This window comes from Pollachius pollachius (genome assembly GCF_949987615.1).
Source record: "Pollachius pollachius genome assembly, chromosome: 10".
Taxonomy (NCBI): Eukaryota; Metazoa; Chordata; class Actinopteri; order Gadiformes; family Gadidae; genus Pollachius; species Pollachius pollachius.
The window spans coordinates 17,929,368-17,941,058 of record NC_136943.1 but is presented as its reverse complement, the minus strand read 5'-3'; the positions used below and the strand labels follow the sequence as shown (position 1 = coordinate 17,941,058).

The 11,691-nt window shown below is 46.7% G+C and overlaps 1 protein-coding gene across 1 annotated transcript in view; it reads left to right on the top strand.

Annotated features, from left to right (window-relative positions):
- The first annotated feature begins 207 nt into the window (after positions 1-207).
- The window catches only part of LOC307081169 (storkhead-box protein 2-like), a 49,444-nt gene continuing 37,960 nt past the window's right edge, over positions 208-11,691 (top strand). Inside the window, exon 1 of the mRNA XM_079744249.1 lies at positions 208-1,156. Within this exon, the coding sequence (XP_079600375.1) occupies positions 817-1,156 (340 nt within the window). The 5' untranslated portion in view covers positions 208-816. The remainder of the gene's footprint in view (positions 1,157-11,691) is intronic.

The following is an 11,691-nucleotide window of genomic DNA, read 5'->3' as shown; positions in this document are numbered from 1 at the left end:
AGTCGGGGTCAGATGAACACTATGACCTCTTAATATAGCATTAAAAGGTAAGATATATAATTTTTCGGATTGTAGAAAATAGTTTGATACAAATAAAAAAATAAAATGGGTCTTTAATTTCAAGTCTTAAAAATACATCAGTGGGCCAGGAGGACAGACCTGACCGGAAGTAGAAGGTACAGGCGAACCTGACTTGTGTGCGTCCGCATCCCCGCTGCTCCGCTGGCGAGCTACCTGCTCAAGGCACCGCCGTTTCCCGCGTCTCGCAACCCGTCCCTTTACTGGAGTCGGCGTCTCGAGGAGGACGCACTTCTGCCGCCTGGAGGACCACGCGGCGGTCTGTTTCCCGCGGAACGGAGAGCAGGGCGGCAGGTGTCTCGTGAGACCTGGGGATGAGGAGAGGGGCTCGCCGCGCGCTGCGTCCGCCGCCCGGGTGAATTCATTCGCTGCTGTTAGCGGCCGGCTAACACACCTGGCGGGGGTATCTACTGTTCAAACCCCCGCTGTCATCTGTGATTTCCGGTCGGGACGGATGGGAAAGAGGCGTCACTAGATGCGGCGCGAGGCGGAGCGGCGACGCGCTCGTGCAGGAAGGTGGTGCGAAGGTAAGACGGGTGGAGGAATGCTCGGCTAACGGGAGCTAGCAGGCTAGCCTCACGGCTGCAGGGAGCTATGCTGTTGTCGCCCAGTCTAGCATAGCCTAGCCTCAGCTAGGAGCACCGACACAGACGTCTGATGTTGCGCGTAGCGGCGCGTGGTGACGGAACCGCCATGATCACAGTGCGCTCGTGAAACCGCGAGGAGGAGCGACGCGCCATGGAGTCTTTCCTGCAGATCGCCCCCCACTCCCTGGCCATCGTGCTGGCCCGGGTCGGGGCCGGGGAGGCAGGCGGCGCCGCCGGGGTGTCAGAGAGCGACGCGCTGCCGCGGCACCACACCGGATACGAGATCTTCGCGGACTTTAAAGCGGAGAACACGCACGAGCACATGTGGAGCCGGCGGGTCACAGAGGCAGTGCGCGAGACCTTCTTCCTGGGATGGATAGACGAGCACGTCCTGCTGATCCAGGGGAAGGAGGACCACCTGGAGGTGCTGCGGGAGGGCTGGATGCGGAGGTCCCTGAACCCGCCCAGAGGCTTCACCATCACCTACCTCGGTAAGGTCCACTCAGGTGACGCCTTGTGCTGCGAGTGCGGTCAGGAGAGGTGAAGCTGCTGTCAGAGGTTAACGTCTCCAGCCAGAACATTCATCTGACCTTAAGTGTGTGTACGTTCACTTGCATGTCTACAGTTATAGTTTGATGACCCACATCTCAGTCCATCTCATCCCATGAGCTGCTCATCAATGATGCTATCTGACCCCTGGTGGTGGTCACTAGTGTAGAAGCCTGTTGTCATCATCAATGAGCACAATGTGGCTGTTGGCCTAAATGTTGGTGTTTTCATACGCTCAGAATATCTGGTGTGTTCAACATGTTTCCAAGTAGACGATGGTCACTGGAAAGAGCAGCTCTGTGAGGAGAGCCTGGACTCCTGGTAGAGGATCCCTTTATTCACAGCATTCCTGCCTTTCTTCTCCATAATCAGAGCAGAAAACACTTGGTCGGTTCACATGTGGTCTCCAGACTCATTTCTGTCAACACAAAGACTGATGACCCTGAGGTTCAGCACCTTGTTGTGTTCAGTGCTGCACATGCATGACGTGGATACTTCTCTGCTATTTAACCAAACATCATTCAACCCTTTTGTTTTGAAATGTGAAGGGCGTTAAAGACAACCCTATTTAAATGGCTGGATAAACCATACCAAGGGGAGACATCATCTTCTTTTGGGTGAAACGTGTGACTGAACGGTTGAGTCATTCACAGAGACGCCTGACACAGGTGATGTTTGGTATCAGCTGCTACTTCAACCGTATCACAAGAGTAATGGAGATGCCTGGACCGTCTTTAAAAGCTTTCGATTAAAAGGTGGTTTGTTTTGTAATGAGAGTTGAAGAGAGCAAGGTTTTGAACCTAACAACTAAAAACTAATCCTCGCTCCCTCCCTCCCTCCCTGGGATTTCCGTCATCGAGAAGGCTTGTTTTCACTAGTGATTGACGGGCAGGATGGATTCCCAGAAGGAATCGGGGAAGAGATGCCATGATTGGTCAGAAATGAGGCCAAACTATAAAGTTGAGCAGTCTAAGGTTGAATTGACTCCTATAGATGCAGTCTTATTGAAACAGACGTTCTCATAGGGCGTTTCACTCACTAATAGGCAGCTGATCGTCGGCTATGGTATTCGTAACAAATAACCCTCGGATAGCCTTTTATAGATGAGGTGATAGTACATATGAAAGGGCTGATATTACCAAAGGTCTGAGGAAGGCTATTCTGACGACACATGCTCCTATAGATCAGATCCGCATACAATCAATCCTGAACTTGAAAAATTAGACCTAATTCAAGATCGCTTAAACAGGACGGGTTTCCGGATGTTCCGCAGCATGTCGCACATATCATGAATATGACCATAGCAAAGTTCAATGGCGTCAATGCTCGGGGACTTTCTTTGGACTCCTTCACAGAAAGGAGGAATGGTGGAGGTGTTGTAAATCCGGTTTACCGCACAATTGTTTGGTACTTAACATGGCCTGGTGATCTGCAGCCTTCGAGGAGATCTCCCAAGTGTGTGTGTGTGTGTGTGTGTGGTGATGGCTGGTTTAACCTGTGATCACTGATCACTCAACAGGTGTGCAGCCCCCATCAGTCACTCCCACAATAACCTCTAATGCAGAAAAGGTTTCCGCTACGATCCAAGGATTATGTCATTCAAATCAGCTGTGTCAATTTCCTGTAAGAATCAATTGGATTTCCTTTTTTTAATCCTGAATTAATACTGATAGTAACGTTTACAGATTGAGAAATTGTGTTCATATGATGCAAGCCACTAGGAAGTTGTATAATATCACTTGTATGTACATGCACATGCTTCCAAACATGATTACCTTTTGCCTATGGTACTGATACCATCAATGAGCAAAGGACAAAAGAAACACTGCACATTACTGCATAACCCACCTCCTTTCCACTGGAACCTCCTTTCAACGGAGCAGAGGGAGAAGTCTTCTCTGACTGCAAAGTGTGTTATGTCTGATAACACTTGATAACACAGGGTCTCTCTTGGTAAAAGCAGAATACTTTACTAATCACAGAGTAATGATGCACAGTAGTCCTATGCCCCTTCAACATTCGAGTTGGCACAAAGGAGGCTAGGATATGTCATACTTTATGCTGATATGATTATTTTGTCGTGCTATTAACTTTAGACGGGTCTTCAAACGCCTCCAGTAGCCCATTGTTGTTATTTCTTGCTGAGGTTAGGTTTAGCCCTCGGAGGGCCATAGCTCTGCAAGCTATTACAGAAACGATATGTATCAGCAAACCTTCTGAATGCAGTTGTGGGATGAAGCCCTTAACGTTGAAGGAATGTCTCTGGAGCGGCCATTAGTCAGCCGATCAAGTTACAACAACCATGTGGTTAGTGTCGGCTCCTCTCAGCTCAGTCCTGACCCGGCGCTACAGCCTTGGTTCTTCCCTGCCTGGCTTTGTTTCCTTCCCTCTCTTTATGTAACACACACACACACACACACACACACACACACACACACACACACACACACACACACTTAGTCTCTGTCTCTGTCTCTGTTACTGTCTCTGTCTGTTCTGGGCACACAAAGTGAAGATAGTTTTTGATTTGAGCCTTTAATCAAGACAAATACTTCCAACGTAATTGTCTTTTGCACTTTCTCTCCCCCTCGTGTGTGTGTGTGTGTGTGCGTGTGTGTGTGTGTGTGTGTGTGTGTGTGTGTGTGTGTGTGTGTGTGGCCACAAACCCCGAATAGATGGTGTGTTTGAGGCGGTTTGTAATGGTGTTTGAAGGCACCTTTCATTTCTGTGTGTGTCTATACGTGTCTGCCAAACCCCTTGTCTGAGGCGGTGCCAACTGTCCATCGCCTGCAGCCGCTCAGGGTTCTTACCCCTTCCTTACCACTGTATCTCTCTCTCTTCTCTCTCAATCTACAGCTATAAGGCTATTCATTAAAAATCATCAATTTCAAAGAGCCTGTCTGGGTTCTAGCTGTGAGGCCAAAGCAAACTCATTGGAGCTGAATCAAAGCCTGTACACATACAAAATAAAGAATATAAATATAACAGACCCTCCCGATTGTTTTTTCTCATCTCCCCATCTCCAGATCTCTGGAATACATGCTACACACAGGACAGTGCTGCAGTCTGAAATGTTTCTTTGCTTTCTGAGCGGTCTGGGTCCTACAATATCTACTAACTGCTGCTACCCTGTGGTCATGTGGTGCCAGCACACCCCTCCAAATTTGAAAGAACGCAGTTTTGACTAGCGGTGACAACAATTTGGATCTCTAATGATAGCTTGGTGAACCTCTTAGCTCATATCCATGAACATATTATTCCCCTATTAAAAAAAATATAGTAATACCCTACAATATCATTTCTAAATGTCGCGCTCCCTGTCATAAAGCCTGTAGTAGCTGGCTGGCTAACAGGTCACTATTGCAAAATGTTACAATGGAATTTGGCCAATGTTTTCTCCCTCATCTATTGCCTTTCTTTTCACTCAGGAATATGCTATACTCCAGAAGTCAAACGGAATCCCATTTCATGTTGTCTGCTTCAACCATTGTTAAATATGGTCTTCAGTAAATAAGTATGTGCTTGCAGCTTGTTAGACTCTGGTGGTCACTGTGTCGCCAGCAGCCCTTGTGCGGCTTGGGAGGCTTCTGAGGTTTATAGCCTAAAAGTCTAAAATCTTCTAAGGTAGTTGAAACATGACTATTGTACCCTGCGGCAATTAAATAGGCCCTTCTTGTATGCTGGTCCAACACCTACACAGGACATCAGAATGACAGGGAGGAGCATTCTGACTTCAAGGGATCATTTAAGATGTGGAACATTACATGAGAAGTCCAGAAGTTGAATGTGTATGATTCAATACAATGTCTCACATTCGTGTTGCTTGCTGACAGTTGCCTTTTTAAATGTTGCAAATATCGTCAAAGACACTCAAATCAGTACTCTCTATTCTTGTAAAGCGTAGATCTGATGTGAATATAAAACATGGATATAATCCATATCTTGTAATTGCATTGTTTGTCCACAAGGTGTAAGTGTTACACAGTAATGAACATTTCTCTGTATAGCATGGATCAAAAGCTGAACTGTAATGACATCATCTACGGAAAGCTGGAACCTTAAAAACCTATAAACTCTATCAATGTCATGACATGCCGCCCTATAAATCTCATGTGGTCTTTGATGCTCAAAGTGCTTGTTCTGTTCATGTTCCCCCCCCTCCACCCCTCCATTTCCTCCTCATATCATATATCATATCATATTGTTGTTCATCTCTTCCCTACCAATACTTGACCAAGGCTAATTGAAGGCTATCATCATGTCCGTGGCCTCTCTCTTCCCATGGTCTAAATCAGACCTGCAGAGAGCCAGCGTAGCTTTTGGTGGAGAGAGCGGTGTGGGCTTTATCTCCACCTCTCATCTCTGGAGTTTTGTCATTACCTCCTGGGGGGGGAGACAGTACTCATTCTATACCTAAATAATTTTTTGACAAACACAAACATTTGTAAAATATTGTCATGTGGTTAATGTATTGTTGTGCTGCAATAGACAGTACTCTTTGTACGATTACTTAACTATCCTACAATGCCCCCTTAATTCCCGTGTTGGTTGTGCGTGTGTATGTCCGTGTGTGCGCTTTTGAGAACATAAAGGCCATACAGTTGTGGCAGTACAGTAGTTCAGGCTATATCTGACCGTTTGCCATGATAAGTCAATGACTACACACTGATTCTTGGCAAACTGGCATTGCTGTCTCACACACACACACACACACACACACACACACACACACACACACACACACACACACACACACACACACACACACCCACACACACACTGTTCATTTTTTAATGATTGATTTCTTTTGGAGGTTAGTTTGAAGTTGAGTCAGAAACTACATCTACATGCTAGTTGCCAGCAAGGCACAGATTACATTATGTGGGCCAATACATGTGTAAATTCAATTTTCCAAATCTTGACTGATCGGATGAAGAGTAGAGGTTTTTCTGGGATCAGGGGCAGATACAGATTATTCGCAAGGGAATGGAACAGGAGTAGAGCTAAGATTTTAGCTTGTTTAGCTAGCTCCTTGTGCTACGGGCTAGCTGTACAGAATTTGTTGTGTTTCTGTAGTACAGGATGGCAGAAAACAGCAGTTGTCCTGCTGTATTTCCTTCCATCATGATGGTGTAATCTCACATTTTCTTAATGCATTTCTTAAAACAATTTACATAAAAAATAAAAAGACATTTGTTCCAAGCAAATAGGGCAGATTGACAGGAATGTCCCTTTTGCAGAGTATGTTAACCTTTCTGCTTCCTTATCACATAACACATCTCTTGAGCAAACTATTCTTTTGATAGGCCTACATTAAAACAAAGTAGCATCCATGGAAGTAAGATCTTCACAGGAATTACATTGTGTATACACAAAAACATCTTAGCATCAGATTACCCCTCACATGAAGGCTTCATGTGAGGCCTGCCAGGCCAATTAAAGGGGAGTGACATTGTTTGAATACACAGACTCTGCTAAAACTCCACATCTCAACAGTATTTTAATTATATTGCCTGACTGGAGTGGCTGGGGCAAAACCGTCATCTAAAATGATCTCACACCGCTTTGATTTTGCCGCTTGTTTTCTTCTGTCAACCTGGTGAAGCCATTGCATATGCTGGATATTACTTATCATTGTGCGTTAAGATTCATTACGCACTGTAAATCACACACCCATCATTGCACCCTGTACTCTAAAGTGGGCTGGTTGTCCTTGTCAGCTCGTAGGCTTCTTCACTGGTACACCTTCATTTACAAAGCAATTACTGCTCTACTCCCTTAATATCTCTGCACCTACCTCACTTTTAAATCAAATCCATCATACAGTTTGCGCTCTCAAGACTTTCTATCTACCTCAGTCCCCAGAACTCGTACTGAGAATGGGAAGAGGGCCTTCATGTACTCTGCTCCCTCTGCCTGGAACAGTTTTCAAAAAACACAAAAATTGCAGGAACTTATCACTATTAATGATTTTAAAACTCAGCTCAAGAGTTTTTTAATGGCAAATGTTTGGAGTGTGTTAATGTTTCACTGCATAGTATTTTATCATCATCACAAAATTGTGCTTTTATTGTGTATCTGCCTCCTCCTTCTTCACCCTCTGGACTGTATTTGTCTCTTTTTCTCATGTCTGTACTTTCTTTTTAGGTTTGTCATATAATTTCACTTTATTTTACCGCTGCCATCTTGGCCAAGCCTTGCTCGAAAAAGAGGTCATTTGATCTCAGGCAATTCTTGCCTGGTAAAATAAAGGTTAAAAAAAATAAACTATGAAAATACTATATTTGAAAAGTATAATCACATAGAATTATTAGTTAAGATCAGAGGTGGTACAGAAAGCAGAAATGTGAAGACAAATGTGTCTTACAGCCCCTTGGGACCAACTTTGGTTGCATTGCATTCATGTGTGTAGAGAATGAATTGCCCTACAATTTATATTTCCACATATTGGATCACAATTAACCCCCTGTGTGTTCAGTGGGTCTCGTTTACGGCCCCTGCTCCCCACCTCAGACCAGACAAGGGGTTTTAATAGGGGGCTGCAGGTTTGGATACCATGATGGAAAGACAAAGGACAGCTGGCATTTTTCCCCCCTTGACCTCCTCATTGACTCAGTAGTTCCCTTGTTGACCTCCTCTCACTGACTAACTAGCTCCCTGGTTGACCTCCTCTCACTGACTAACTAGTTCCCTGGTTGACCTCCTCACTGGCTTACTAGTTCCCTGGATGACACCACAGTAGACTGATGCTGTGACTAGTTTTTAGAAAGTAAACAGCTCATACATTTACGGGAAACGAAGTCCAAGTCGCTGTAATTACAGCTGAGTGTGTTTACCGAAATGGTTCTGCTAATCCAATCTACAATTATGTAAACCATCTAAATGTAGACTAAACCATGTTGGACCACGTTGTGCATTGTATTCTTCCAGTCTACATCATAGGCTTATTTAGAGCAGTGAAATCCTTTGGGTGTAAACATTTTGGTGTGTGTGTGTGTGTGTGTGTGTGTGTGTGTGTGTGTGTGTGTGTGTGTGTGTGTGTGTGTGTGTGTGTGTGTGTGTGTGTGTGTGTTTGCTCCTGCCAGAAAGGAATCAATATGGCCCAAGTTCAATGCTGTGTTAGTGTTTGTGTTGTTTTTTTACTTGTATGTCTCAGTAGTATATCTGTAACTACTTCTGCCAAGGTTGCTCCTACAGTCTTTCAACACATCCTGGTGAATAATATACTAATGTTTAGCATCTAGAAGGGCCTTTGTCAATAGGAGCAGCTGGTTATGTTCAGTGATTCAGTCCAGTGTTTTTAGTATTACTGTACTTTTTGTGTTTTGTAGGAAGCTATTATTGGTTTAATGGCAGGCTATGAGAAAATCAATACTTTATTATTGCTGGCTAACATGAAATAAAATTAGATTCTTATAATAATGTGAAATATTATTTAATACTTTACTAAGTTTAATTGAGGTACAGTTTATGGTTGTGAGACAGAAACTATTGTACTTACTTTTCCTATTTGTTTTGTCAATTTGTTTTTGCTATTAAGCCCAGACAAAGTTACGTTTTCTCAACAATGATGGCGGCCTGAGTAAACAACAATCGACAAGTAAATCTGTTCTCACAATCATCGGTATGATTCTTCAAAATATCCAGGGGCCTGGACAGAGAGACCTCAGTAGCTATCCTCACAGCTGCTATAGCTGGAAGAAGAATGACTGCACGCACACTCTACATCTTTCAACGTTTCCCTCTAGAGGTGGTGTTTAGGTGGGTGGGTGGGCTGTGGGCCGAGTTGCGTCGGTGACCTTCAACCTTCTACCCATTTAGAGAAGGGCTGTGATGTCATTATCTCTCTAGAGCTAAACTGGATACATGGAGCTAGATAGTATGTCTGCACTATTGCACCCATGTCAAGTTCTCCAAACATGCAGAGGGACACGTGGTGTACTCTATAAGACATACACGGTGAGCAAATGGATTTGAGAGCTTTGAGTGGCCACTAGTTAGAAAAGGGTGATATAAATGCAGTCCATTTACCATTTACCACATTTGGAAATGACCTGTAATGGTAACACAATGCATATGAACAATAGCCTTAGTGTCAGTGATCAGCCTGTGGCTAACTGTGGGGCTAGCTGTGGGCTAGTTGTGGGGCTAGTTGTGGGCTAACTGTGGGGCTAGCTGTGGGCTAGTTGTGGGGCTAGATGTGGGCTAACTGTGGGGCTAGCTGTGGGCTAGTTGTGGGGCTAGCTGTGGGCTAGTTGTGGGGCTAGCTGTGGGGCTAGTTGTGGGGCTAACTGTGGGCTAGTTGTGGGCTAACTGTGGGGCTAGATGTGGGCTAGTTGTGGGGCTAGTTGTGGGCTAACTGTGGGGCTAGATGTGGGCTAGTTGTGGGGCTAGTTGTGGGCTAGTTGTGGGGCTAGCTGTGGGGCTAGTTGTGGGGCTAACTGTGGGCTAGTTGTGGGCTAGTTGTGGGCTAACTGTGGGGCTAGATGTGGGCTAGTTGTGGGGCTAGTTGTGGGCTAACTGTGGGGCTAGATGTGGGCTAGTTGTGGGGCTAGTTGTGGGCTAGTTGTGGGGCTAACTGTGGGGCTAGTTGTGGGGCTAGCTGTGGGCTAGTTGTGGGGCTAGTTGTGGGCTAACTGTGGGGCTAGCTGTGGGCTAGTTGTGGGGCTAGCTGTGGGCTAGTTGTGGGGCTAGCTGTGGGGCTAGTTGTGGGGCTAACTGTGGGCTAGTTGTGGGCTAACTGTGGGGCTAGATGTGGGCTAGTTGTGGGGCTAGTTGTGGGCTAACTGTGGGGCTAGATGTGGGCTAGTTGTGGGGCTAGTTGTGGGCTAACTGTGGGGCTAGCTGTGGGCTAGTTGTGGGGCTAGTTGTGGGCTAGCTGTGGGGCTAGCTGTGGGCTAGTTGTGGGGCTAGTTGTGGGGCTAGTTGTGGGCTAACTGTGGGGCTAGATGTGGGCTAGTTGTGGGCTAGCTGTGGGATAGCTGTGGGCAAGTTCTGGGGCTAGCTATTGGGCTAGCTGCGGGCTAGCAGTGTTCAGGTTAGGGAGCAGCTTTGTTTTGGTCCTGCCATGTGGATTGCAGAAGCTACTGCAAGACCCCCCCCTGGTTCGGTTGGGGACTGTACAGGGTAGCTTACTTGAGGATGGATATCTAATGGTTGTCATGTGTTCCATACCAGGCTGGGGCGTGTGGTAGGGCTCTGCTAAGGGTTGCAGGAGCCTGAACTGAGCTGGTGAAGGAATGTGCTGTATGTTGGCCTAGAGAGAGGACATGGGTTATTTCACGTGACGATGCTGAGGGAGTGAATGTTTAGCCGGATTTTATAGACAGTAAGCCAAACATTTTACTTGAAGAGGTGTCGTGGGGGTACCAAAGGTGAGGGCTTTGCGGCTCTCTACAACTGCTAGCTGTTGCCTGTGTTGCCGTGTGGGTTGCAGCATTTGGTCAGCGCGGTGCTAACTAAAGAGCAAAGCTAAGAGACAGAAGCTGATTGGCTGGCTTGAGGACCTGGCGGTCAGCCAGCGATAAATTCTAGCTTGACACATAAACATACAGTTGAGTCCCCTGACCTGACCCTCCTTCTCAAAGTGCTCTGCTAACTACTATGTGACATACACCAGTGTTCAGAGGTTGTGGTGGGAGCGCTGTATTCTGTGAATGGACCCTGACATCATCACAATCCCAGCAAAAAAACAGGAGAGAGAGGGAGAAAAGGAGGGGGGGGGGGGGGGGGGGCGAGTGTTTGACTGACATGTTTCCTGCCCTTCCCGCTCTCTCTCCCTGCCTCTCTCCCTCCTGTTGCCCCCTCCCTCTCCTCCTCCGCGACAGCAGCACAATAACAGCGCGAGAGAAGGAGAGCGCGGCAGATCCAGCGAGCGAGGGAGCAGGCAGGGAAACGCTCGGAAATGGACGGAACAGAGATGAGGAAAGACAAAGGGAAAAACAGCAGCACTGAACCACGGCGGATTTTCTTTCCCGGGAATTAATCTTTTTGGTTCTCCTCGCTCTTTTTCTAGATTTGTGGATTTCCTTCCCATCCTTTTATAACGTTATTCTCCATCCTCCACCTTTGCTCAGAGGCGGTAGAGAAGCTCACGCATGCTCACACACACACACACACTCACTCACTCACTCACTCACTCACTCACTCACGCACACACGCACGCACGCAAACACACATCTGTTGTCACTCCAAATTGTCCCTTTTTCAAGGGGGGTCTTTTCTCTAGCAAAGTGTTTGTGGGGTTTCTGCAAGACGGACGGACTAGGCTGGAAGGACTCTGGATGGAGAGCTAGAGCGGCGGGCGGAGAGAGGCGGGAGGGAGTGCGGTCTGCGTTTCCCAGGGAGATTCTTTCTCTGTATCTCCTCCCTCCAATGGCCGCTCAGCCTCTTCCTTGCCTGACTCTTTTGTGTTAGCAGCGCCCCCCCGTTCCGCTGCTTCCCTCCTCCCCCCGGCCCGGCCGCTTTCTGGAGGCTT